The following is a 26,934-nucleotide window of genomic DNA, read 5'->3' on the forward strand; positions in this document are numbered from 1 at the left end:
CCCACTTCCTGAGGGGGCGTGGTCAGAGAGCTCATTCTCATTTAAAGGCACAGACACAGAAAACAGCCTGTCCTGAGCAGGGCTGAAAAAGAGGGGTTTACAGGCAGACCAGAATCTGATTTCACAGAGCAGAATATGTCACCTTTAAGTTTTCAAAGTCAAAATAGAGGAAAGTGAAATTAAAGTAATGTGACAGCTGTTTATTTCTACATAACAGCAGCACAGGTTTAATGACGACCTCATATAAATGTATGTTGCTAAGTTACCTGATTACAATTGATAAGGTTTACAATTGAAGTTGTATTTGAGGACTTTGACCAGGAAGCTGCAGCTTGTTACTCTGAGACGAGGACGTATTGATGCACGGAGTGGGTATGTAAACTTTTTGAAATGAAACTTTTTTTGGCTAACTTAAACGTTTGAGCCCAAACAAGTTGCAAACATTTGAGAGTTTTGAAAATACAGCTGTTAACAAGTTTACAGCTCTCTTGTCTATAAATTTGAGTCTCATGCTAAAGCCACACTGCCTTCCTCTAACTGTGATATGGCGCCTTAACTGAACTGCTGTGGTTAACACATGTGGTGTTCTAACAGTGTTTCTGCCGCACTCCTCAGCCTTCAAGATGTTACTGCCATTGCTGTTTGTACACATGAAGTTTGCAAATAGTCATTACGTTGATTTTGAATGCATTTTTTAAATAAGATAAGATAAGATAAGCTCCTCCTTTATTCGTCCCACATCAGGGAAATTCATGGAGTTCCAGCAGCAAACAAGAAGGTGTACAGAACAAGAATTTAACAAGAATATATAAAGGAAAGAAATGTTCATCAGAGACGACAGCTTGGCCATAATCCTCCTGTCAGCCACCACCTCCACAGGGTCCAGGACTGAGCTGGCCTTCTTCACCAGTTAGTTCAGTCCTGCTCTCCTGTATCCTGTCCGCCCACAGCAGGTGAAATCCTTCCAATGTGGCGTTTGTGTCCGGTGTTAGCTCTGTTAGCATGATGCTACTCTGGTGCTGGGTTAGCTCGTCCACCTTATTGTAGATAGATCTTACAGTCCCCATAACGGTGGGTGGAAGGACAGGTCTATGTCCTCTTTTTGAGCTTGCACCTCAACCCCAGCACGTCGTCCTCGCCTCCTTCTCCTCAGCTCGCAGGGAACATCGGGCTTAGCATCGTTTAGCATCAACATGCTAAATCGATATGGTCTTGAGTTATTTTATTGTATATCATTGACACACTACAGATATTGATAACAACATATTCATCTTAATCAACCCTTCAAGTATTACTATGTTTGGATTAGAATGAATGATTTTCTGTATCATGTCTGAAGTCTGTCTTGTTTTTCATTTTAACCATTATTTGATTTTGTCTCACTTAGCTCTGCCCAGTGAATCCGAACATGGAACTTCGTGTCGTGTATACTCTTGCGAGTACCTTTACTCTGTTAACCTGCACATGTAAGTGGGAGCAAAGTCATGTTCGGTCTGGTGATTTGATTGTTCTGACCACGTTATTCTCACTGAGGTACTGATCAACTTGTATTTTGGTTTTTGAGACATCTGCTCTGTGTCCTGTTCTGTTCCAGACTTCTTTCAAAGAAACAGGAAAGTGGGTCATAACAACACAAATCCTCTGTTTCAAGAACAGGCACAAAAGAAAGAAATCACAGTGGAACAAACACAGACTACCCTGATGCAAAACATGGATTTAACGAACATGGAGCAACTTCAACCACAATTTCAAAAGGTAAGAGAGTGTTAGAGATGGAGGTAGTCTGAGACCTCCAGGGCTCCTAACGAGCCCATCATTGAGAGCACCTGCCCTCATTGCACCCAGCTGGAGCTCATCAGCCTGGCTGCTCAATAAAAGGAGCTCCTTTCCCCTCAGTTAGTGTGTGCAACAGAGTAGACAACACCTTCAGTTGTTTCCTCTGGGTTTATTTGAAGCGTGTGTTGTGAGATAGAGTGTATGTTTGTGGATGTATTGTGGAGGGAAGGAGGGTGGCAAAAGGATAATTAAAAAGAGTATGATCTCTCAGGAGAGTTTTTTTTTTAGATTACAGTTGGTTAAGCCACATTAAGACAATTACAAAGTCCGCCTACTATCACCTTCAGAATATATCAAGGATTAAAGGACTTATGTCTCAGCAGGATGCAGAAAAACTCCTCCATGCATTTATCTTTAGCAGACTAGACTACTGTAACGGGGTCTTTACAGGACTCCCTAAAGAGTCCATCAGACGGCTGCAGCTCATACAGAATGCTGCTGCTGGAGTCCTAACAAGGACCAACAAAGTAGACCACATCACTCTAGTTCTTAGATCTCTACACTGGCTTCCTGTCTGTCAGAGAGTAGACTTTAAAATCCTGCAGATGGTTTATGAAGCACTGAATGCTTTAGGCTGATTTGCTACTACTTTATGAACCATGTGGACCTCTGAGGTCATCAGGTCCTGGTCTGCTTTCAGTCCCTAGAGTCAGAAGGAAACATGGTGAAGCAGCGTTTAGTCATTATGCTCCACATATCTGGAACACACTCCCTGAAAGCTGCAGGTCTGCTCCAACTCTCCCCTCTTTAAAATCAAAGACTAAGACTTTTTATTTAACACTGCCTTCCTATCTTAGATTATTTTAACTCACTTTAAATTACCATTTAATGTCATTTTTAATATATTTCTAATGTTCCTTTTCTTTTCTGTTTTATTATATTTGTCATTTTAATTGTGTTCTTTTATGCTTGTCTGAATGTTTCCAATGCTTTTAATGTTTTAATGTAAAGCACATTGAGTTGCCCTCGTGATTGAAATGCACTATACAAATAAAGCTGCCTTGCCTTGCCTTGCCTAAGGCCTGTTCCTTAGTTTGAATTAGTGTGTGGCTGTGGAGCTTTACACCTCCACTCCACCTTTTAGACCCCAAAGGCCTTACATTTGTTTTTTATTGAGGGTTTTAAGTTTCTTTTTGTTAGTGTCCCTGTCCATGACCTCTGACCTTCATGTCATGCAGCTTGCAGACACGTAACAGAGAGGAAGAAGGAAAAAGGAAAAAGAGTTGTTGGTGAACTTATTGAGGACTTTCCATTCATACTGGACATACACAAACCAGTGTGATTGTTGGTAATGTAGATTAAGTTATTTAAGAGTGACTCACTCGTGTTCAAAGCTACAAAACAGTTTATGAGTTATTTGTTCAAATGTAGTTTAATATAAATTAACATTGACATATGAATATGCAGGGGGCAAACATTCTTGCTGACATTCTTGCCGTTCATACTAAACAATAACATTCTTACTTATATCAAAATTTTACAAATAAGGCTCACGTAGGAAGTCTTCAATCAATCAATCAATCTTTATTTGTATCGCGCCAAATCACAACAAACATTATCTCAAGACGCTTTTACAAACATAGGAGGTCTAGACCACTCTGTCAAATTATGAGACCCAACACGAAGACAGGATCAGACTCAGTCTGACCCCACCTTAATCCATCATGAGCATTGCACCTCACAGTATTTAGCTAGTTACAGCGGAGAGGACAAACTTCCTTTAACAGGCAGAAACCTCCAGCAGGACCAGACTCATGTTAGACACACATCTGCTGAGACCGAGTTGGGTCTGGAAAGAGGGATAGAGGGAGATGAAGAGAGAGAGGTGATAGTGATGAGACGAGTAGTAGAAGCTGTTGCCGCTTGAGTCCAGATCGTCCGCAGCAGGAGGACGTCTACGGCAGCTCAGAGGAACCTACGAGACAAGGGAGCTCAGGGACTCCAGAAAGGTCTATGGTTAGTAACTTTAATGGGACAGGGAGAGTTAAAGTAAGTGATGAAGGGGATGGGGGGGAAGGGGGTGAGCTAGGATCCCAGTGTGTCAGTCTAAGCCTATAGCAGCATAACTAAGAGCTGGTCCAAGCCTGATCCAGCTCTAACTATAAGCTTTATCAAAAAGGAAAGTTTGAAGCCTACTCTTAAAAGTAGAGAGGGGGTCTTCACCATAGACTGTATATTGAAATGCACACCATAACTGTTCGCTGATTTAGAGCACCCTCTGCTAGAGAGTCTAAGATGATGAAGCCTGCATCTGAAATGGTAGTCAGTTAACTTTCCAAAGCCTGAACTGTCTGCTTCAAATCAAGAATACTTTCAGTGGTGGACTGTACCCACCAGAGGGAGCTCTGACACTTTGAATGGTACCTACCAGATCCCTTCTGTGCATGCCTTAAATGCACCAACACAATGCATCAGCACCCTTGGAGGCGATCTTTTGGCTTCAAATAGACACCCTTTGTTTGTCAAAGCATGCTTAGGCCTTCAACAATAAAGTTATAGGTTTTTAAATACCTTTATAGAATATTCCAGGTGTTGTTTTAATGAAAGTGTGTTACTCAGCAGCAACACTTATACTAATTATTGAAACAGTTGAGTATTGTTGCAGTATAAAAATACAAATATCACTCCTTATAGACTCTGAGACTGACATCTTGTCATTTCATATGTCAGAAAGCACAGAAGCTGAGCGAGGAGGAGGAGGATCTGTTCCCTAAACATGCATTCACTGCATTCAGCCTCGACCAGGTCTTCTTCATTCTGCTGATCCACACTTTTGGAGGTAAGTTCAGTTTACTAGGTTTGTTTTTTTTTGGTCACACGTAAATTTTAAATATTTTGACCAATAGCAGTTTGTACCTTTTTTTTTTAATAGCAGCGAACAATTTGTTTTTTCATTTCAGCTGATTTCGTTTCAACCATTTCTGAGGTGTACTACAACGTGTTCACAGCTGTCGGCATGGTGGAACTGGCTTTCAGTTTTATCACGTCTGTTTATATCGTGAACAGATGGAAAAGTAAGTCTCATTAAAGTGATTCATAACAGGAGTTCATTCATTATGATTTGGCCATGTGAATATACTTCCAGTTATCAATCAATCAATCAATCAATCTTTATTTGTATCGCGCCAAATCACAACAAACGTAATCTCAAGACGCTTTTACAAACAGAGCAGGTCTAGACCACACTATGTCAAATTATGAACAGAGACCCAACACCAAGACAGGGTAAGACTCAGTCTGACCCCACCTTAATCCACCATGAGCATTGCACCTCACAGTATGTAGCTAGTTACAGTGGGGAGGAAAAACTTCCTTTAACAGGCAGAAACCTCCAGCAGGACCAGACTCATGTTAGACAGCCATCATGCCTCGACTGAGTTGGGTCTGGAAAGACAGATAGAGGGGAGTAAGAGAGAGAGGTGATAGTGATGAGACGAGTCGTAGAAGCTGTTGCCGCTGGAGTCCAGCACATCCGTATCAGCTGGAGTCCAGATCGTCCACAGCAGGAGGACGTCTACGGCAGCTCAGAGGAATCTACGAGACAATGGAGCTCAGGGACTCCAGAAAGGTCTATGGTTAGTAACTTTAATGGGACAGGAAGAGTTAAAGTAAGTGATGAGGGGGTTGAGGGGAAGAGGGTGAGCTAGGATCCCAGTGTGTCAGTGTGCCAGTTCCCCCGGCAGTCTAGGCCTATAGCCTAGAGTTATGTGTTGGAACATACACAATTAAAGATTCAGAACATCCAAAATAATTTGAAGAGCTTTTAGTCAGTTTGCTCATATCTAATGTTAGAAGCTACATGCTTTCCAAAACACAAATGTAAACTTTTATATTTTAATATTTCTACTTGGCTTCTTTCCACAGAAGATAAAGAAGTAGAGCTGGAGAAAAAAAACCTGCTTAAAAAGGAGTTCCTGAACAAAGAGGCAGATAAGGAGAAGGTGGTTACCATGCTGATGGAGGTGAAGACTAACCTGGAGAACCAGAGGGATCAAATCATAAACAAACTAGAGGAAGTGAAGAGGGAGATGGAATCAATCAGGCCAAAGCTTCAGGCAGTGGAAAATGAAATAAAAGATGAAGAGGGGACAGCTGAGAAACCAGAGGACTTGTTGAGAGAAAGAGAACACTTGCGAGAACAGTGGATCAGACTGGATCAGAAAGAGAGTGATAATGAGAGACAGTTAGTGAACATTGAGAGACTGCTGGGACCGATAGAGATGAAGATTGAAAGGATTCAAAGAGGAAATGTACCAGACCAAGAGCGCTAAAACAGTCAGAGTAAATTTAAGTTTGTGGGAGGCCTGTAAGTGACAGGTGGGAAGTTCTAGCTGTCACCTTAGCTGGTTCAGTCTCTGGACTTTACCTCTGGGCTGCATTTGTGGTGTTGGAGCCTATCAGAGATTTGTTCCTGTATATATTAGACAAATAATCCACCTGTCTGTGTGCTTTATTGGACTAACATATCATCCAAGAAGTATGAGCTCCAGTATTTTACTCCAAGATAATGATTGCATGGTTATAACTCACTATGTATTAGGTATTGCTATCTGCTTTCACCATACCTAGCTTGTTATGTCAATATGTTGTGTTAGAAGTGGTCATGGCAACCTGTGCAGAAGTGTTAGGACTGCTGTGGCTTATTAAAAACAACCAACACTAATAGCATCCTATTGTGTGACATTGAAAACTTTCCCATTCTTCTCTCTTCTCCAGCTCAGTCGGTTTCATTAAGCATGATTGGTCATGAAATGTTTAACTCAAAGCTTCAATTTATCATTGCTCAATCCAGTGGGTGATGACACAGTTGCTTCAGAGCTGCAGAAGTTCATAGACATCACACATGTTTAAATTCTGTTTAAAGATCCTTTTCAGCTTTTGCAAAACTTTAACACATGCTCAGAATGTTTTTTGGATGGATTTAATTAAGACTTTTTTTTACACAAAATTAAATTTGAACAATGTTTTGTTTCCTGTTTGATTTTTTTCATAATTATGAGTCTGGCTGGAAGCTAGTACACATCTTTCAGTTGTTTGTTGTCCTACTTTTTACCAATTACAGCTGTTCCTTATGAGAACTAGTCCTGATGATGATAATGGTTCAAGTTCTACATGAGGACCCACCTTCAGAGGGTGATTTCAGCCTCTGATTCAAGACATTTTTGTTAGTGAGTGACACATTTTTAGGCAAGGCAGCTTTATTTGTATAGTGCATTTCATACATGAGGGCAACTCAATGTGCTTTACATTAAAACATTAAAAGCATTGGAGACATTCAGACAAGCATAAAGGAACATAATTAAAATGACAAATATGATAAAACAGAAAAGAAAAGGAACATTAGAAATATATTAAAAATGACATTAAAATTTTAATTTAAAGTGAGTTAAAATGAGCTAAGATAGGAAGGCAGTGGCAAATAAAAAGGTCTTAATCTTTGATTTAAAAGAGGTGAGAGTTGGAGCAGACCTGCAGCTTTCAGGGAGTGTGTTCCAGATATGTGGAGCATAATGACTAAACGCTGCTTCACCATGTTTCCATGTTGAAGCAGCCATTCAGGTCTTTATAAACCATCAGCAGGATTTTTAAAGTCTATTCTCTGACAGACAGGAAGCCAGTGTAGAGATCTAAGAACTGGAGTGATGTGGTCTACTTTGTTGGTCCTTGTTAGGACTCGAGCAGCAGCATTCTGTATGAGCTGCAGGCGTCTGATGGACTCTTTAGGGAGTCCTGTAAAGACCCCGTTACAGTAGTCTAGTCTGCTAAAGATAAATGCATGGAGGAGTTTTTCTGCATCCTGCTGAGACATGAGTCCTTTAATCCTTGATATATTCTGAAGGTGATAGTAGGCGGACTTTGTAATGGTCTTAATGTGGCTGCTGAAATGAAGGTCTGAGTCTAAGACTACACCAAGGTTTCTGGCTTGGTTTGAACATTTCATCTGTGCAGATTGGAGCTGAGCAGTAACCTTTAACCTTTCTTCCTCCAAAAACAATCATTTCAGTTTCTTCTTTGTTTAACTGAAAAAAATTCTGTCTCATCCAGTCATTGATTTGTTCAATGCATTTACTCCGTGTTTGTATGGGACTATAATCCCCTGGTGATATGCATAAACTAGCTCCAATAAAACCCTCAGCTTTGTCATGATCTGTCATGTATAACCCATTGGGAAATAATATTTGGGTGAGCTTTAACTGATAAGGAGACAAACTTGTGTTTCTGGTGCAGAAATGTGAGATGTGACTGAAACAGTGTGTCAGGCAGTAAGTCCAGTTTGTGGCTCCCTCTAGTGGTTCAAAATGATACTACTGTAAATGTGCTGAATTTAAAATCTCAGCCTGAATGAATTTATAACGATGACATTCAACTAATTCAGTGAAATGAAGAGAAATGTGGTTTCTTTAAATTAATGAAAAAGATGTTTAATATAAAAGTATAAAACTGACATATTGGAACCACAAAGTACACTAACAGTGATTATTATGTATTTCTGTCAACACATGCATGTGTTTTGGCATTCTGTAATTTTGTGAAGCACACCAATGACACTGCAGCATAAAGAAGGTTCACAGTAAATCACATTGTTAGATTTCTTCCATCAGGACATCATCATTGTTTGTCGTCTCCTGTGCTGCCTGTGCTGCGGACGCACAAACACCAACACCTGTTACAAAAAAAACCTCCTTAAATGTAACAATTAAAAAATAATACTTTAAGATAATTTGTAATTGCTATATTATTAATGAAACTTGTGTCCTTTATCATTAAGTAAGAACTGGCCTCACAGTTCATCTTCATCATCACACTCAGAGAAATGTTGACACTCACCTTTATTAGTGTCTCTGTATATGAGACCCAGTAAGATGGTGGACAGCAGGTAAGGAGCTCCCGTAGCTAGATGACACATGACTCTGAAGACAGATAGGGGGGGAGCTGCAGAAACATCAGGAGCTGGGGATGGATTCAAACACACTGTGAAACTTTTGTACACTGGAAAAAAAATGCCCCTCCAAAAACAAGAAAAAAAAACTTATTTCAAGGTACTTTTACCTTGAAATAAGCAAAAAAATCTGTCAATAGAAGAAGTGAAAATTTGCTTGGTAAGATTTCTTAAAATAAGATGTAATATTTAGAAAACTGTGATCTTAAAATTGGCAGGGAAAACTTATTTTAATCAATATTGTCCCAGTATTTTAAAGTTTAGTGTCTCAGAATAAAACAGGAATGTTCACAATTAGTATTTTACACTGAAAGAAATATTTCTGCACCAAACTTCTTCATGTGAGATATATTCACCTTAATCTGAGTTGTATTATAGCAGCACTTCTCTAGGTTTAAGACCATCTTGTTCTTGAAATAAGATGACAAAGTTGAATTGTCTCATGTTGAGATGTAATGTCTTCTCATAGTGAGCTGGATATACTAATATTCAGTCATGTTGTTCTTTAGGAGAAGACAGCTCTGCTCTAAAGGAGCTGTTTCATTGTGTGCATGGAGTTTGAGGAGGAAGATTTATATCTGATTTAAAGAAACAGTGTCTGAAAACTGAAACCCACCCTTAAAAACAACTTCTCTTTCTTTCTTTCTTTCTTTCTTTCTTTCTTTCTTTCTTTCTTTCTTTCTTTCTTTCTTTCTTTCTTTCTTTCTTTCTTTCTGTCTTTCTTTCTTTCTTTCATTCTTTTTTCTTTCTTTCTTTCTTCTTTCTTTCTTTCTTTCTTCTTTCTTTCATTCTTTATTTCTTTCATTCTTTTTTCTTTCTTTCTTTCTTCTTTCTTTCTTTCTTTCTTCTTTCTTTCATTCTTTATTTCTTTCTTTCTTTCTTTCTTTCTTTCTTCTTTCTTTCTTTCCTTCTTTCTTTCTTTCTTTCTTTCTTTCTTTCTTTCTTTCTTTCTTTCTTTCTTTCTTTCTTTCTTTCTTTCTTTCTTTCTTTCTTTCTTTCTTTCTTCTTTCTTTCTTTCTTTCCTTCTTTCTTTCTTTCCTTCTTTCTTTCTTTCTTCCTTTCATTCCTTCTTTCTTTCTTTCTTTCTTTCTTTCTTTCTTTCTTTCTTTCTTTCTTTCTTTCTTTCCTTCTTTCTTTCATCCCTTTCTTTCTTTCTTTCTTTCTTTCTTTCCTTCTTTCTTTCTTTCTTTCTTTCTTTCTTTCCTTCTTTCTTTCTTTCTTTCTTTCTTTCTTTCTTTCTTTCTTTCTTTCTTTTTCTTTCTTTCTTTCTTTCCTTTCTTTCTTTCCTTCTTTCTTTCTTTCTTTCTTTCTTTCTTTCCTTCTTTCTTTCTTTCTTTCTTTCTTTCTTTCCTTCTTTCTTTCTTTCTTTCTTTCTTTCCTTCTTTCTTTCTTTCTTTCTTTCTTTCTTTCTTTCTTTCCTTCTTTCTTTCTTTCTTTCTTTCTTTCTTTCTCTTTTTCATTCCTTCTTTCTTTCTTTTTTCTTTCTTTCTTTCTTTCTTTCTTTCTGTCTTTCTTTCTTTCTTTCTTTCTTTCTTTCTTTCTTTCTTTCTTTCTTTCTTTCTTTCTTTCTTTCTTTTATCAGTGGATCTGTTTTCTGATCTGTCAATAAAAGTCATTTCCTTAAATCCAGTAAAGTGTTTGTCTTAAATCCAGATTATCCGTCTTCTATAAATAAGATCTCAGCTTGAAAAATGTCTGAAATGTTAAATAAACCTTGTTTCTTCTAAATTAAAACTCAAAACAAGATCATTTCAAGATTGTTTGACTGAACAAGATATTTAAGATGTCTTAAAACAAGTCCCTCTATCTCTCTCAAATGTTACCTGTTCAGTAAATTTATCTTAAATCAAGAGGGAGAAGACATTTAGACTAAACATGAGAATATTTCACTTGGTAAGATTTTGAGTTTTTGCAGTGTAAACGCAACATTAGAAAGAACACAAGGCAGGTAAACTCTCAGCCCTGACTTGACAACTTGATTGAGAATTTCTTTGTTGCATACTTTTTGCCACTTGCTTGATTTTCAGAGCCCTGCATGCTCAAAAGCAGTCCTACAATATTTCCAGTTATATTTTGAAATGTAAGGAAGCAAGCATCAACAGATGAGTTGGAGGAGACAAGTGTTCCAGCGACAAGATGTTTTCCATCTATGATTCACTTCAATAATAACTGCAGATAAGCCAGATGCACCATCTGCTGCAATTTGGTCTGTTTTTATTTCCTCTGTTTCAAACCACAGAACACACTAACCTGTACACAAACATGTTTTGTGAATCCTAATAAGTACCTCTTTAAAGGTAAATAAGTACCTCATAGGTTCAATCTCCCCTCTGAGCTCACCTTCTGTCACATTTGGGATTGAACCCTCAGTTGGTTGACCCGCTCCCTCCTCCTCTTTGGCTTGCTCTGTGGCTGAAAGCATGAGTACCTTCATTATATATATTACTTTAATGATAAATTCAACTGTAACAGCATATTAAAAAAAAAAACTTTACCCCTTGTTTTCTGCTCTGTCACACCTCTGACAGAGAGCCAGCTCTCTGTTGACGCCCCCACATCAGTGATCACGCACATATAAAGACCTTCATCAGACTTGGACGCTGCAGGGATAGTTATCTGTCCAGTGATGGCTTCATGGAAACGTGATCTGTCCTTCATAAAGCTGCTGGCTTGCAGACTTGATGAGTTGCTCTGAGTTGTGCAACGCAGAGTCACAGATTCTCCCTCCATCACAGGATGCAGAGGACTCTCCAGGATCACATTATTGTCTTTGAAGATATAAAGTAAATGATTCAAAGGTGGTAACAGACATTTGATCATAAAATGTTTAATACAGTAATTATGAGGGCGCAGTTGGCCTAGGGGTCTAAGCGTGGGCCCATATATAGAGGCTATAGTCCTCATTTCAGCGGTCCCAGACTCGACTCCAAACCTCTACCATTTGCAGCATGTCTTCCCCTGCTCTATACTCTCCACATGTCCTGTCTCTCTCTCCTATCCAAAAAACGCCCAAAAACATAACTTGGATAAAAACAAACAGTAGTTTTGGACAGCTGTAACGTTTCCGTCACTGCAAGACACATCTGCCCAAAGACTTTCTGTAACCCTTATCCTGCCAACATCAGCAACATACTCTGGGCCCTACATCCAAAAATTATATACTTCAAAATGCACATGGGCAGAATTGGACCCGACTTCCCCTGAGCCAAAATGTTTTTTATTTTTAATTTTAATTTTCAATAGAAATGGAGAAAGAAGAAGTTATCAGAAACAAACTTATTGACAGAAACATGAAATATTCGAATGGTATTCAAAGTTTACCCCTTGGGTCTGCAGGGAGTCGAAGCAGCAACTGCTGTAACAGAAGGATAGCCTCTATGCATGGGGCTCATGCCTACACGGCCAGGCCAACCAGAACCTCTTTTTCAGGGTTCAATAACATATCATGAGAAAATGTCATCAGTGTCACATGTTGTTGAACTCAAGAACTTTAACTTTGGAAGCGTCATCATGAGAGCAGGGCGATGTGCAGAACAAGGCTTTAAGTAACAGGCTCTAACACTTATCACGTGTATCTGTTTGTTGTTTTGTGCTCTAATTTATTTGCTGAGGGGATTTCTGTGCAATTTATTTTGACGGGTTCTCAAACTTTTTGGAGCCAGGGACCCCTTACAGGTGAGCCATTGTCCAAGGACCCCCTCATAACTGTAACTGTAATTAAACACATTAGTGATGTCATGATCAAAAGCTGCGGCTCTGAGAGTCCATGCTTTATAGTGAATCAGAAGAGCCGGCTCACATCCAGAGAGAGAGCTGGCTCACATCCAGAGAGAGAGCTGGCTCCCAGTTTGTTCCTCTCCCTGCTTAGCTCTCTCAGTGCTCAGCCCCAGCTCTGCTCACAGCAGAACTTTGTTTTGATTGGTCAGCATGGCGGCCATGCGGCCAATCACATGTGAGGATATAGGATACAGGTGATGGAGGGGAGGCTGTGTATCGTGGCTTCATCTGTTCCTTCTGAGAGGGTTAGGGTTAGGGTTCTTCTCAAAGACCGGGCAAATACTCACTGAGAGGAAAAACCGGATCAGACCATCCAAGCTGAGGACATTAATGATGTTTGCTTGAGTTGGTTCTGGTCCTGATTGCTTGAGTTGGCTCTGGTTCGGTTCAGGTTTGGATCTGGTTCGGTTCTGGTTTGGATCTGGTTCGGTTCTGGTTCGGATCCGGTTCGGGTCCGGTTCGGGTCCGGTTAGGGTCCGGTTCGGGTCTGGTTTTGTTCCGGTTCGGTTCTGGTTTGGTTCTGGTTCGGATCCGGTTCGGGTCCGGTTCGGATCCGGTTCGGCTCCGGTTCGGGTCTGGTTCGGTTCCGGTTCGGTTCTGGTTCGGTTCTGGTTCGGTTCCAGTTAGGTTCCGGTTCGGGTTCGGATCCGGTTCGGTTCGGTTCTGGTTCGGTTCTGGTTCGGTTCTGGTTCGGTTCTGGTTCGGTTCTGGTTCGGTTCTGGCTCGGTTCTGGTTCAGTTTTGATTGAGTGTGGTTTTTGTTCTGTTTGCTTGAGGTTTGGTTCTGGTTCTGGTTCTGTTTGGTTCAGTTCTTATTCGGTTCTGGTTCGTATAACCCTAACCCTAACCCTAATCCTAACCCTAACCCTAACCCTAATCCTAACCCTAACCCTAACCCTAATCCTAACCCTAACCCTAATCCTAACCCTAACCCTAACCCTAACCCTAATCCTAACCCTAATTCTAATCCTAATCCTAACCCTAACCCTAATCCTAACCCTAACCCTAACCCTAACCCTAATCCTAACCCTAACCCTAATCCTAACCCTAATCCTAACCCTAACCCTAACCCTAATCCTAACCCTAACCCTAACCCTAACCCTAACCCTAATCCTAATCCTAACCCTAATCCTAACCCTAACCCTAACCCTAACCCTAATCCTAATCCTAACCCTAACCCTAACCCTAACCCTAATCCTAACCCTAACCCTAACCCTAACCCTAATCCTAACCCTAATCCTAACCCTAACCCTAACCCTAACCCTAATCCTAACCCTAACCCTAACCCTAACCCTAATCCTAACCCTAACCCTAATCCTAACCCTAACCCTAACCCTAACCCTAATCCTAACCCTAACCCTAACCCTAACCCTAACCCTAATCCTAACCCTAACCCTAACCCTAACCCTAATCCTAACCCTAACCCTAACCCTAACCCTAATCCTAACCCTAACCCTAACCCTAATCACAACCCTAACCCTAACCCTAACCCTAATCCTAACCCTAACCCTAACCCTAACCCTAATCCTAACCCTAACCCTAACCCTAACCCTAACCCTAACCCTAATCCTAACCCTAACCCTAACCCTAACCCTAATCACAACCCTAACCCTAACCCTAACCCTAATCCTAACCCTAACCCTAACCCTAATCCTAACCCTAACCCTAACCCTAATCACAACCCTAACCCTAATCCTAACCCTAACCCTAACCCTAATCCTAACCCTAACCCTAACCCTAACCCTAACCCTAATCCTAACCCTAACCCTAATCCTAATCCTAACCCTAACCCTAATCCTAACCCTAACCCTAACCCTAACCCTAACCCTAATCCTAACCCTAACCCTAACCCTAACCCTAATCCTAACCCTAACCCTAATCCTAATCCTAACCCTAACCCTAATCCTAACCCTAACCCTAACCCTAACCCTAATCCTAATCCTAACCCTAACCCTAACCCTAATCCTAACCCTAACCCTAAATTAAGAGTCGTTCAGGAGTCAAAAGAGCCGGCTCTCTGTAAAGAGCTGAACTTCCCATCACTTAAGCTCATGCTTACTACCATTCTCACTCTTAGTTCCCCTTGGAACTATTTGTATTGTAAAACGTATCAATGTAAATCCTTCAGACCTGTACCATAGTGATAAACAGATAACACTTTAATTTGAATCCAGTAAATCCCACTTGTATCCTTTAAAACAGAGGGTCATTTCATTCCTTGTGGACTCAACATGACAGCATTTAGACTTTTCAAGTAATTGATCTGAAACGCTTCCAGAAAATGAACAGGAGCAAGACTCACATATCCCTTCAACCACCAAATGGTATCAGAACAATGGTGTATGCTGTTTTTAATGACTCTTTGAGAACCACTGCACTAGAGGACAGGGTTGTTTCAGATTATTACACTGTTCATGAGGCAAACAAATACTGTATTTCTAACTGAACTAACCTGTGACAGTGATGTTGACAGCTGAGCTCGTCTCTCCTGATGGGGATTCACACCAGTACACTCCACTGTTCCACTGGTACGCTTCAGTGATGATGCAGGACGATGCTTGTATGGAGCCCCAGTCAAGTCCACACTCTGAAACTCCTCGCACTGTTTTGGCCCTTACTCTCCATCCTGAGGAGTTTCTGTTCTCTTCACAGCTCAGAGAGAGAGACTCGTACTTAAAGAACTGAGATCTGTTTGGAGAGACCGTCAGAGAGGCTGCAAAGGAGAAAACACAATACGTACAATTACTTTAACACCTAAAAATAACCTCTCAATGTTTGCAGAACACTTTCAAAGCCTCACATGGCTTCACTGCATCCTGTTTTCAATAAGCTAGCAGAAACTTATCTAATTAATTTTTTGACTTTGCAATAATGTTTTATTTTATCACCACATTTAACAAATCAAACCTCTAAAAATCTTCTAAGTTAAAGCACATTGCCCTCATAGTTTCTAAATGTTAATTTAAAGATGAAGTTTAGGGAGTTGTTACCCCTCAGACTATCCCTAAACATTGCAAATAATACATTCAAAGTTTCTTAAGTCACAATCCAAAAATGCCATTTTCTAGCATGTTAAACTTTTTGAATTTCTCTATCGATAATTGGTTATAATGAAACTTTGGAAAGTATCTTCAAAATGAATAAGACTTCCTGTTACTCACAGAGCGTGAGGAGGAATCCTGTGAGCTCCATCCTGCCTCGATGCTGACTGACTGACTGACAGACTGACTGACTGACTGACTGACTGACTGACTGACTGACTGACTGACAGACTGACAGAGCACAGAGAGAAGCAACATTAATAACTGACTTGTGGTTGAATTGACCTGAAGAGTCCGCCTCAAACCTCTCAGTTATTTTCATCTATGTAGCATCTCAACATGCATCATGATCAGTCTTAGTAGTGCTGAACAGCACTAGCAGTTTAATAATAATCCCTGTTAGACAATAGGATGTTTTTTCTTTTACCTCAAAAGTCCCTTTCGCTTTAATTTGACAACGTCAGTTAATATGTTTCAATTTGATACTTAAACACACATAAACACGCTTTGTGATTCATGTTCTCAGAGAGGCACTCACAAACATTTCTTTTTAGGTACCGATAGTACTTTCATGACTGAAACAGAACCTAAGAATAAAGTGTGACCATGCTGAATGGTGACAGCTTAAAGTGTTTTCATTAGTTTATTTCTGAACAGCTGACTGACCTGCATCGTGTTCACTTTGAGTTACTCGTATGTGTATAAATACCTTCATTGCTCATTAAAGGTGACATATTCTGCTCTTCTTCATCAACATATATTGGTCTAAGAGGTCCCCAAAACATGTCTTTAAAGTTTATTGCTCATAAAAACACTTTGAAATCAGATTCTGGTCTGCCTGTAAACCCCTCTTTTCCAACCCTGCTCAGAACAGGCTGTTTTATGTGTCTGTGCCTTTAAATGAGAATGAGCTCTCTGACCACGCCCCCTCAGGAAGTGGGTGTGGCTTCAACCCTCTGAATCTGATCCAGAATCTGATCCTGACGGAGAGGCGCCTGCAGCAGGACCTTTCTGAACCATTGGTCACAGATTTAGTGTTTCTTGTTGTTTTATTTGTCAGCATGTCGCCGTGTGTCTTGGTACACAGCTACCAACATGTAGCTATGTGGCTATGCTAACTAGCGCTAGCACTTTTCCATGAAAACTAAAAATCATCCACTAGATCTTCAAATCTGCAGACGTGGGGAGTCAAAGCGACCTTTGTGTTTATTAAGACAGCCTACAACTAGCATGCCTCCCTCCTAAGCTCCTTGTTAGCACACATACAACTAGCATGCCTCCCTCCTAAGCTCCTTGTTAGCACACATACAACTAGCATGCCTCCCTCCTAAGCTCCTTGTTAGCACACATACAACTAGCATGCCTCCCTCCTAAGCTCCTTGTTAGCACACATACAACTAGCATGCCTCCCTCCTAAGCTCCTTGTTAGCACACATGTGTGCAGGGAATGAAAAACGGAGGAGGGGTTGAGTTGTATTTTATACAGTCTATGGGCTGAACAAGGGTTTGTAGACAGGGACACATATTTCAGGGAGAGAACCATTAAAAAGTCAATTTTGCATGATGTGTCACCATTAGAAAGCTGCCTGAGAGGCACTGAGGGACTGACAGTATAAACATGGCAGCAGCCTGCAAACGTACCTGCGAGTGTTTTTAACGTTTGGCTTGTAAGGCGGCCTATTTGACAGTGCATGGTGATATTTTTGCACTCACTCAGCCTGCACAGAGGACACTTCTTCACCTCAACTCTGTCTTTTATATAACTAATATATAACTCAAAAATAACCTCTAGGTTTGAAAAGAGGGGCTAATGCAGAAGTGAAACTTGCAATGTTTCCAATGCCCAGCAGGGGGTGACTCTAATGTTGTAAACAGTCTAACTATATAGAGGTCTCTGAGATGAGAACATGGTCCTTTTTCTCTGTTGATTTATTCCCTCAGTAAAACATGTTCCTGATGAGGTTATGGTCTAAATCTTTCATTCAAGACTTCTTCAACATTGCATGATGTTCTGTTTTTAAATGTGGTCTTACTCAGACAAAAGATTGATTACTTTTATGTTTTGGAATAAGTACCCATGTTTGGTAAGAAGCTATCACTGCAACCTGAGAATGTCTCGCTCAGTCTGCTTGCATTAAAAGACGCATATATATATGTATCCAAGAAAGATGGGCGTCACTGGTTCAAATAAAAAACTATGACCACGTTTTCATTTATGATATGTTTTTAGCATTTATCTTCATGCATTTGCATTTCTAAGTAACAAAAGAAAGCCCATACAATGAACAGTTCTAAAGGGATAACCATCTGTCCCATGGAGGAACCTGTGCTTGACCTCTTATCAGCAAAGGTCCAGGCTAAGCATGTTATGATCAACATGTGTCTCTGATTGAGGGGCAAAAAGTTAATCTGCATAAAATAAGAAACATTTAGAAATAACTTCTAAATCATTTAATATCTGATCCTAATTGGAGATATAACTGTCTCAAGATAACATGTTGTACTTCAACTAAGATTTAAGAAGACTTCTCACTGCAGCTATTGAACTGAGATTACTATATCATCTATTTAGCAGGTACACAATCTCTTTCTCCTTGAATGAAATCTTAATGAAACAAAGTTGAATTATCACCACAACAGGGATGAGTTGGACAGCTCTCCTGTTTATCACATATTCATTTTAAATATATGTTCATCAGACAACTAGAGAAACGTTCTGATCTCTGTGACCTCAGGGTGATGAAGAGATGTCTCAGACCAGTTCTTTGACTCCAAGGTGTCCAAACAGTTTTCTTTAATTTACACTCCAGAGAACAAAAGCTGATGTTTGTTATTTACTGTAACTGTTATTAAGATCAGTCTGTCATCATTCAAATAGTGCACATACACTTTCCATCATTAATGGAGCTGTAACCACAAGTCTGTATGAGCTGTTGCTGTTAATTGTTGTCATCTGTCTCTATCCATCTCTCTCTATTCCAGCATCTCAACATGTCTACAGCAGATGTCTGTCGACCATGAGTCTAGGTTCTTCTTGAGGATTCTGTCCATCAAAGGATGTTTTTCCTCCCCCTGTTAATTACTAAAAGAAACAAAGTGCTCTGCTGATGTCAGATTATTGTTTAGTTTTGTGAATAGTTTGAGAGTAAGGTCTAAAGCTGCTCTTTTTCTAAAGCACCTTGAGATAATGTTTTACAAATTAGTGCTTAATTCTCTGTTCTTGTTTTAAATACACTAAGTGTGAAGTCTGCTTCCATTTGGGATTCATAATCCCTAGTTTTGATGTCTTATTAGTTCAGGTGCACCTGAAGGGTCAGCAGTCCACATGGGGTCCTCATGCAACCCATCCCTAACCTTCCTGCTGCACCACATTTTATTTGTTACTGATCTTCTTTTTATCAACTGACAACACTGTGAAACAACTAAACTCAACTAATAAGACCTCTAAATGGATCTTTTCACACATTTAGTTCATTAATGTATCATAAATAAAAGTACCTCTCGTGTCATGGCCTGAGAGCAGGATTGGGACATATGTAACTGGCTGTTGCATTGTGTCCCTTTGAGAATGACTTGTGGATATATTCATCACGATAAAGGATATTTCATTGCATAGGTATGTTTATTTGGAGAAGTTGAAATGTCTGAGAAACAGTCCGAAAGAGAGGTTAAGAAATAATTTCACAAGAGTGACTTTGCTTCATCATTTTAACCTTTTGACTTAGGTTTTGTAATTATGAATCCTCCACATTATCTGTCCATTTGTTGTTCTAGTTTGACAGCTGGAGCAGTTATTCTTCACATTTTCCACTTTCTAACCCTAACCCTTTTTAACCCTAACCCTACTAACCCTTTTTAACCCTTAACCCTAACCCTAAACCTACTAACCCTTTTTAACCCTTAACCCTAAACCCTAACCCTACTAACCCTTTTAAGCCTTAACCCTAAACCCTAACCCTACTAACCCTTTTAAACCTTAACCCTAAACCCTAACCCTACTAACCCTTTTAAACCTTAACCCTAAACCCTAACCCTACTAAACCTTTTTAAACCTTCACCCTAAACCCTAACCCTACTAAACCTTTTTAAACCTTAACCCTAAACCCTAACCCTACTAAACCTTTTTAAACCTTAACCCTAAACCCTAACCCTACTAAACCTTTTTAAACCTTAACCCTAAACCCTAACCCTACTAACCCTTTTAACCCTTAACCCTAAACCCTAACCCTACTAACCCCTCTTAACCCTAAACCCTAACCCTACTAACCCCTTTTAACCCTAAACCCTAAACCCTAACCCTACTAACCCCTTTTAACCCTAAACCCTAAACCCTAACCCTACTAACCCCTTTTAACCCTTAACCCTAAACCCTAACCCTACTAACCCCTTTTAACCCTAAACCCTAAACCCTAACCCTACTAAACCTTTTTAAACCTTAACCCTAAACCCTAACCCTACTAACCCTTTTAACCCTTAACCCTAAACCCTAACCCTACTTACCCCTCTTAACCCTAAACCCTAACCCTACTAACCCCTTTTAACCCTAAACCCTAACCCTACTAACCCCTTTTAACCCTGAACCCTAAACCCTAACCCTACTAACCCCTTTTAACCCTTAACCCTAAACCCTAACCCTACTAAACCTTTTTAAACCTTAACTCTAACCCTAACCCTTTTTAAACCCTACTAACTCTAGCCCAAAACCCTTATCCCAATCCTAAACCCTAACAACCCTAACCCTGACCCTAAACCATAAACCTACAATCCCTAAACCTTGACTCTAACCCCAACCCTACCAACCCTAAACCCCAACCTTAACACTAAACCCTTACCTGACTAACACCAACCCTAAACCTTAATCCTAAACCCCAACTTGAACCCTACTAACACCAACCCTAACCCTACTGACCCTATTAACCCTAAATCCTTATCTCAACCCTAAACCCTAACCCTAACAGCCCTAACCCTGACCCTAAACTCTAACCCTAATCATATTTAATGTCTTCAAAACTCTCATGCTTAGAGATTTCTATAACAAAACGAAAAAGACAATTCTCTGGAAATGATAAGGCCTTGTATACTTTTAAACACATTTTAAGTATAAGTTAAGTGTTGCTTTTATTGTGTTTTTATCATCTCTGTAAAGTGTCCTTGAGTGCTTCGAAAGGCGCTGTAAATAAAATGTATAATTATTATTACTAAGTAATATGTGCAAACAGACATCAACACTAACAACAAAAATATCATTTTCTATAATAATTACCAGCTGTTTTTTGTTTTTAATGTTGACTCTGTATCAACATGGAGTGACTTGAAGAACATATTAGGTTGAGCATGCAAGCTCTTTGTCATTTGCACACTAACCAAACCATTTCTCGTTGCTGAGCATAGAAATCAGTTTCATTGGAAAAGCAGGATGTTCCTAAATGTGTCATTTCTCAAACTCACTCTGTCTTTGGTAAAAGTGCTATCAAAGCTTGTTCCCCTGTCTTAGACTGAGCCACAGTGTCACTTCAAACTAGATCTTTACATTTCTTGAGTTTACACTGACTTTACATATAACTCATTCTTGCAAATTATATTATTTGCATTTGGTGTGAACACACCATTAAGCTTGGATCCCTGCACAGCTCAAACTCTCTTATTCTCATCTTTCTGATACAAGTTTATTTGACACTACAACTTTTTTTCAGGTTGCTCAGGACACTGAGTGTCAGATGATGTTGTTCTGTGTCCATATTTGGTAATCTTGTGTCCAGTTCCTTGTTTTTTAACAGATGATGAGATAAAAAGTTGTTTACAAGAGCCGTTGCTTCTCTGGTTCAGTACCCAAATACAGGAAAGTGGAAGCAGAAGGTGATTCAGCATAAAATCTGAGTCCAGCTGTCTTATCATCTTCACTTTCCCTGCAGTCACTGTAGGTGATCTGTTCCCCAACAGCAGCATCCGTGACACTTCTGCTTCTGTTTGACTCTTTAGGCTCATCTCATCAACTTCACAATGAAGATCCTGGCTGTGTCTGCTCTCCTCTGTGCCATGATGGCTCTGACTACTGCTGCTGGTGAGTATATCACATATATAGAGAGAGTGTTACAGTCTTATGGATGTGTGTGATATCAGAAACAAATCAGGTCAATAACTCAAGTGTCAAACTTTCTAGCTGATGCAGAGGCAGAACCTGAAGTTGCAGCAGCAGGTCAGTTCATCTCTGATAAAAGCTCTTGTTAAATTCTCATCTCACTTCCTGTGCAGAGTTTTAGTTCATGTTTTATCTGATTTAATAATGTGATAAAACTAAAAAATATTTTGTAATAGTGTTACAAATTTACAATACCATGGATTTTTTGGATGTTATGAACTAATATTTAATATTCCATCCCATGGCATGTGCCTAATGTTGAATGTTAAACTCTCCTTTGATTCTTCAGGTATTCAGGGTTGGTCTCGGATCGGTCAGCGCTATTTCCGCTACATTACTAGACCCCTGACCTGGGCTGAAGCTGAGGTATGAGATGATTTACATGGGCTGCAGAATGCCTCTAAGTTAAGTTACATCTGTTTGTGAGAACAGGAAACTTTATGGTCTTTAAGCTCAAGTTTTTACTACCTTAAGGTCCATTTAGACCAAAAGTTGTACTCCTAAAATCTTCCTGTGCCCCCATTGTTATCAGTTGTAGATGGATTCACTGAATCAACACTTGAGAGGGTATAAGCGTGAGTAGGAAAGCTGTTTCAACACAGGTTTAAAATCGTTTTTAAGTCAAGGACTAGAGCCATGGCAGAGATGGACCAGTGTTTCAGTTTAAAGAGCGACCCGTTTAACTGGAGACTTTATCAATCAATCAATCAGACTTTATTTATAAAGCACTTTTACAATGACATTGTAACAAAGTGCTGTACATAAAAACAACTTCAAATAGAATAAAGTAAGAAAAAGATCCCACCCCCAGCCCCGACCCCAAACCCACCCCACAATCCTAAGGTTAAGAACACAATATGCAACAATAATAATAATAAAAACAATAAAATAAATTAATAAATAATAAAAATAAATCTTAATGAGGTAACACTGGAAGGTAAAATAAGATGTTAAAATTCAAAACAGGAAATTAAAATCACCAAAATAAAATAAATTTCTAAGATAATAAAACACTAAAATATTAAACCATTAAAAGAACTTAAGATTCTAGACTTAAAATAAATAAATGAATAAATAAGTACATAAATAAATAAAGTAGAATAAAGGTGACTAAATTTGAAATAAATAAATAAATAAATAAATAAATAAATAAATAAATAAATAAATAGAACTATTAAGAATAAAAATAAAACTTGGTTAAAAGCAAGATTAAAAAGGTCGGTCTTGAGTTTGCCTTTAAAAATATGTATGCTCTGTGCAGCCCTCAGATCCTCAGGCAGGGTGTTCCACAGGCATGGGCCGTGATAATAAAAGGCTGCCTCACCGTAGGTCTTAGTTTTTACGTTTGGTACCATTAAAAGTCCACTACCTGAAGACCTGGGCTCTCACTGGCTCATATGATAAAAGGAAATCTGATAAATAAGGAGCAAGACCATTAAGAGATTTAAAAACCAATCAAATCATCTTAAAATCTATTCTAAAAGATACTTTAAGCCGGATGCATCCCTCACCAACATCTTTAGATGATCACTAAATATCTGATGAGGATATTTTGATGTAGTTCTAAAAACCAAACTAGGATGCATCCCAGAGGACTCCTTCTGTGTTCCAGCAGCAGCTGTCAACTTCACAAACACTGACACGTTCAGCTGAAGGTCTCCAGTTTACAGGGTCACTTTTAAAACCGGAACACCGGTAGGAGTGCATTCGCGGTGGGCTCAGAGAAGATGAATGTTACAGAGCTATCTCTTCTCTTTTTATTTTGAAAACATATTTCCTGATTTTAAACAATAAGGACTGAGTAATAAACAGATGAATACACGGAACTGGTTTTGTAAATATAACAAAATGAAAAGTACAAACATACATAAAAAGATAGAGCAAATAAAATGAATGAAAGAAAGAGAAATCAAGTGAATCACAGATGTGTGTGATGTTATTGTGGACGGAGGGAGGAATAAAAACACTGCAGGTAATCTACCAATCAAACACGTTCAGCATTGCAGGCCCCACCCCCTGATATTCCTGGACCTCTGAAAAGTACTACCCCCCAAAGCAGGGGCTTTTCAGGGAGAGATTAACTGCCCCAGAACTGAATTTAGACCCCGGTTCCTCCGGTCGAAAAGCAAATAAGTTCCTGGGTGAAGTTCCTCTGGTGGAAAAAACCCTTAAGTGTCCTCCCATTACTCAAGTTCTTCTTTTTTCCTTCTCTTCAGAGAAACTGCATCTCTCTGGGTGGACATCTGGCATCTGTTCATTCCTTCCAGGAGTACCACCTCATCAGAACCCAGATAACACCCAGTGGGGATGTACAGGCATGGATTGGAGGCTCTGATATTCAAATGGTACGTCATTTATCTCCACAGAATAAAAAAAAGAAGTGTTTTAGTTTGAAGGTTGATTCTAATTGTCTTAACAAAAAGCTTCTTAAAGCTCTACAGTGCTTTGTCTCAGTTCTGGTTAGGTGTGGAGACATTTAGATTCAAATCACTTCCCTTGAACTTTACAAAGTTACAGTATTAAGGACTTGTTTGAGGTGTGGAGCTTAGATGGATATTTCAGTGTTTGAGACTGATCCATTGAACCTAACCCTCTCTATTTACAGAGCCCTCTGGTGTCTACAGTGAAGGTGTTGTTTCTGTATTAATGTCTTTTAATGTAATCTGCTCTTCTGTCCTCCAGGAGGGAGTTTGGCAATGGAGTGATGGCAGCAGATTATTCTTTGTCTTCTGGTGCCCAGGACAGCCAGACAATAAAAGAAATCAGGACTGTCTGCAAATAAATTTCAGCGGTAAAAACTCAACACATTCTTTGAATAGTGGTAATATAAAAACAGTTCATGAATGATGGAAACGAGGATTATTGATTGATGTTCTTAACATTTTTTTTATTGACTTTCACTCTAAATCAGAGGCACAGTGCCTAAAAATATTCTCCTCTCCTTTGTTTCTCATATTCACAGACTATAAGTGCTGGGATGATCTTCAGTGTGAGAGCCATCTTCCCTCTGTCTGCTCCAGGAACAATTAAATCCTGGTCAGACAGGAGCGCTCAACATCTCTTCTCTCTTTTCTGTCGCTGTAACGCTTCATAAGGAAAGATGTGACAAGTGACACAAACAGGAGGTGGATTGTCTCTGAGGCCTTGTGCCCTTAATAAGATCAGACTGAATGTGGAATGGAAAGAACGCTTTAAGCACAACTTTATTCTTTGGTTTGAACTCTTCTTTCTAATCTGAATGCAAAATTAAAAGCTTCAAGCATTGAAAAAACGTCTCTGTGTGTGTGACATGTCATGTGTTCATGAAATATGTCCTGAGGTTATCCTCTTGTCTTGTCTATAAGGTAACAGAGCAGCACTTCTCAGTAGATTAGAGTGTGTTCATGTGAAGCATTATTTGGTCTCACCAGAGTTCAGAGTTCAGACACTGGAACTTGGGTAACTGCATAAACTCATGTCTGAATCTATCATTTAAAAGACTTCAAATATTGTGTGTAGTAGAAGCAAGCTTTCCTGGTAGTGTTCATCCACATTAACTCCAGAGCCTCTGATCACAGACGGTGTATGAGAGGTGGATGCAGCCTCTTGGTTTCTAAAGTTGAATCAGTGTTGAGGTGGCTTTAATCTGCATTCTTTGTAAAGGCCAGCAGGGGGAGACACAACACAACAGAAAGAACTCCTGTTGTTTGGAAGCTGATGGGAAATTGAGTTAACTTCTCTGATGAAGGTGTCACTGGAGCAGATTCCTCTCTCCTCTGCACCGAGGAAAAGTTGAAACATTGGTTTCATGTCACCATGAAACTGTAGATTAAAATAATACTTTGGAGATTTAACCTTGTAGAGGCAACTGACTGAAACTAGCAGAGTATCACCAAATCACCACTTTGATATGAGATACTTCAAATCCAACAGATTGGTTTAACTATTGATTAACTCAAAATCACCTTACATGTTGTATTAGATAATATAATGATGAATTAACATGTGTATCTGATTGAGGGGCAAAAAGTTAATCTGCATAAAATAAGAAACATTTAGAAATAACTTCTAAATCATTTAATATCTGATCCTAATTGGAGATATAACTGTCTCAAGATAACATGTTGTACTTCAACTAAGATTTAAGAAGACTTCTCACTACACCAACTGTCACCAATGATGTTTTGGTCCTTTCAGCTATCTTTTAAAATAAATGTGTCATGAAAAAGTAAAATCAATGATGACTGTTTTCAGCCTGGCTGCATGTGAGTGATATAAAACAAATGGTAAAATGGAGAGGGCCAACATAATGTAGCAATTCATAGTTTATTGGTAATTTAATTAATATTTCATATTCATAACCTTGTGTGGAAATGGGGAGATCATCCCCTTCTACAAGGAAGAAACAAAGAACTGCTGTGAATAATCAGTCTATCAGACCAAAGTGATCCTCTGTCAGGTATCAGTTCAACTCCAGACAGAATGACTGAAGCAGATCCCTCCCTCCTCTGAACATTTAGATACAGCGTAAAAACATTTATGCTTTTTAAGACATTCTTCAAATGAAACAGATTTGTTGTGCTGTGAATACTAGGGATGCACCCAAATGAAAATTCTTGGCCAAAACCGAAAACTGAAATAAATGATTAAATGCTTCAAAGAATAAATCAATTACAAAATTGGCACACAAAGACACACATACATACCTATTTATGTATTTACTGATTGATTCCTTCATTAATTACTTCATCTGTTTATTTATATTTTCATTTGTTTGTGATTCATTCATAATTGTCCTTTCTATATAGGTGATTCTTTAGGTAATGATATTTTGCGGCATTACAAAATGAAAAGAGATCACACGTGAATAAATGTTAACTCTCTGTGACCCCCATCAAACAAGTCTGCAATGCAACACTATACTCAGTCTGAGCCTGAGACCACAGAAACAAAGAGGATTTAATAATCCTCTTCTATGGGGTTCCATTTGTGCCAAAAATATGTCGTCATGCGCACTGTATGTCTACTGAACACGTGAGAAGACATTTGTCTATGTCCATGGATGGTTGGACTGTCCTTGTGTCATTTGACTTTGTCATTACATCGTGTCGTCATGATGTGTCATTTGACAAAGTGTCATTATGATGTGTGTTATGGTTTGTTGTCTTGATGTGTAGTTTGGAAATGTCTAATAACGTCTTGTTTGACAGCATCTTTACGTCG

General features: G+C 39.2%; 2 protein-coding genes across 3 annotated transcripts; one reads left to right on the forward strand and one right to left on the reverse strand.

The window, feature by feature from the left end:
• Positions 1-1,393: 1,393 nt before the first annotated feature.
• LOC117807478 (C-type lectin domain family 4 member F-like) lies at positions 1,394-25,007 on the forward strand. The gene is made up of 11 exons (XM_034676791.1): positions 1,394-1,466; positions 1,595-1,755; positions 4,507-4,615; positions 4,737-4,850; positions 5,701-5,777; positions 21,573-21,654; positions 21,754-21,789; positions 22,022-22,098; positions 23,949-24,077; positions 24,415-24,523; positions 24,695-25,007. Exons 1-11 carry the CDS (start codon positions 1,409-1,411, stop codon positions 24,760-24,762), a joined length of 1,020 nt encoding a protein of 339 aa, XP_034532682.1. The 5' UTR covers positions 1,394-1,408; the 3' UTR covers positions 24,763-25,007.
• On the reverse strand, positions 8,243-17,321 carry LOC117807479 (low affinity immunoglobulin gamma Fc region receptor III-like). Of its 2 annotated transcripts, none has more exons than XM_034676792.1 (6): positions 17,235-17,321; positions 15,005-15,265; positions 11,272-11,544; positions 11,117-11,188; positions 8,665-8,787; positions 8,243-8,500 (listed from the first exon to the last, which is right to left on the reverse strand). In XM_034676792.1, the coding sequence occupies exons 1-6, from the start codon at positions 17,284-17,286 to the stop codon at positions 8,421-8,423; spliced, it is 861 nt and encodes a 286-aa protein (XP_034532683.1). In that variant the 5' UTR covers positions 17,287-17,321; the 3' UTR covers positions 8,243-8,420. The 2 variants fall into 2 exon arrangements, with proteins under 2 accessions (XP_034532683.1, XP_034532684.1); XM_034676793.1 differs by lacking the exon at positions 17,235-17,321 and adding an exon at positions 15,714-15,804.
• Positions 25,008-26,934: the final 1,927 nt, after the last annotated feature.

This window comes from Notolabrus celidotus, chromosome 23 (assembly GCF_009762535.1).
Source record: "Notolabrus celidotus isolate fNotCel1 chromosome 23, fNotCel1.pri, whole genome shotgun sequence".
In the NCBI taxonomy this organism is placed as follows: Eukaryota; Metazoa; Chordata; class Actinopteri; order Labriformes; family Labridae; genus Notolabrus; species Notolabrus celidotus.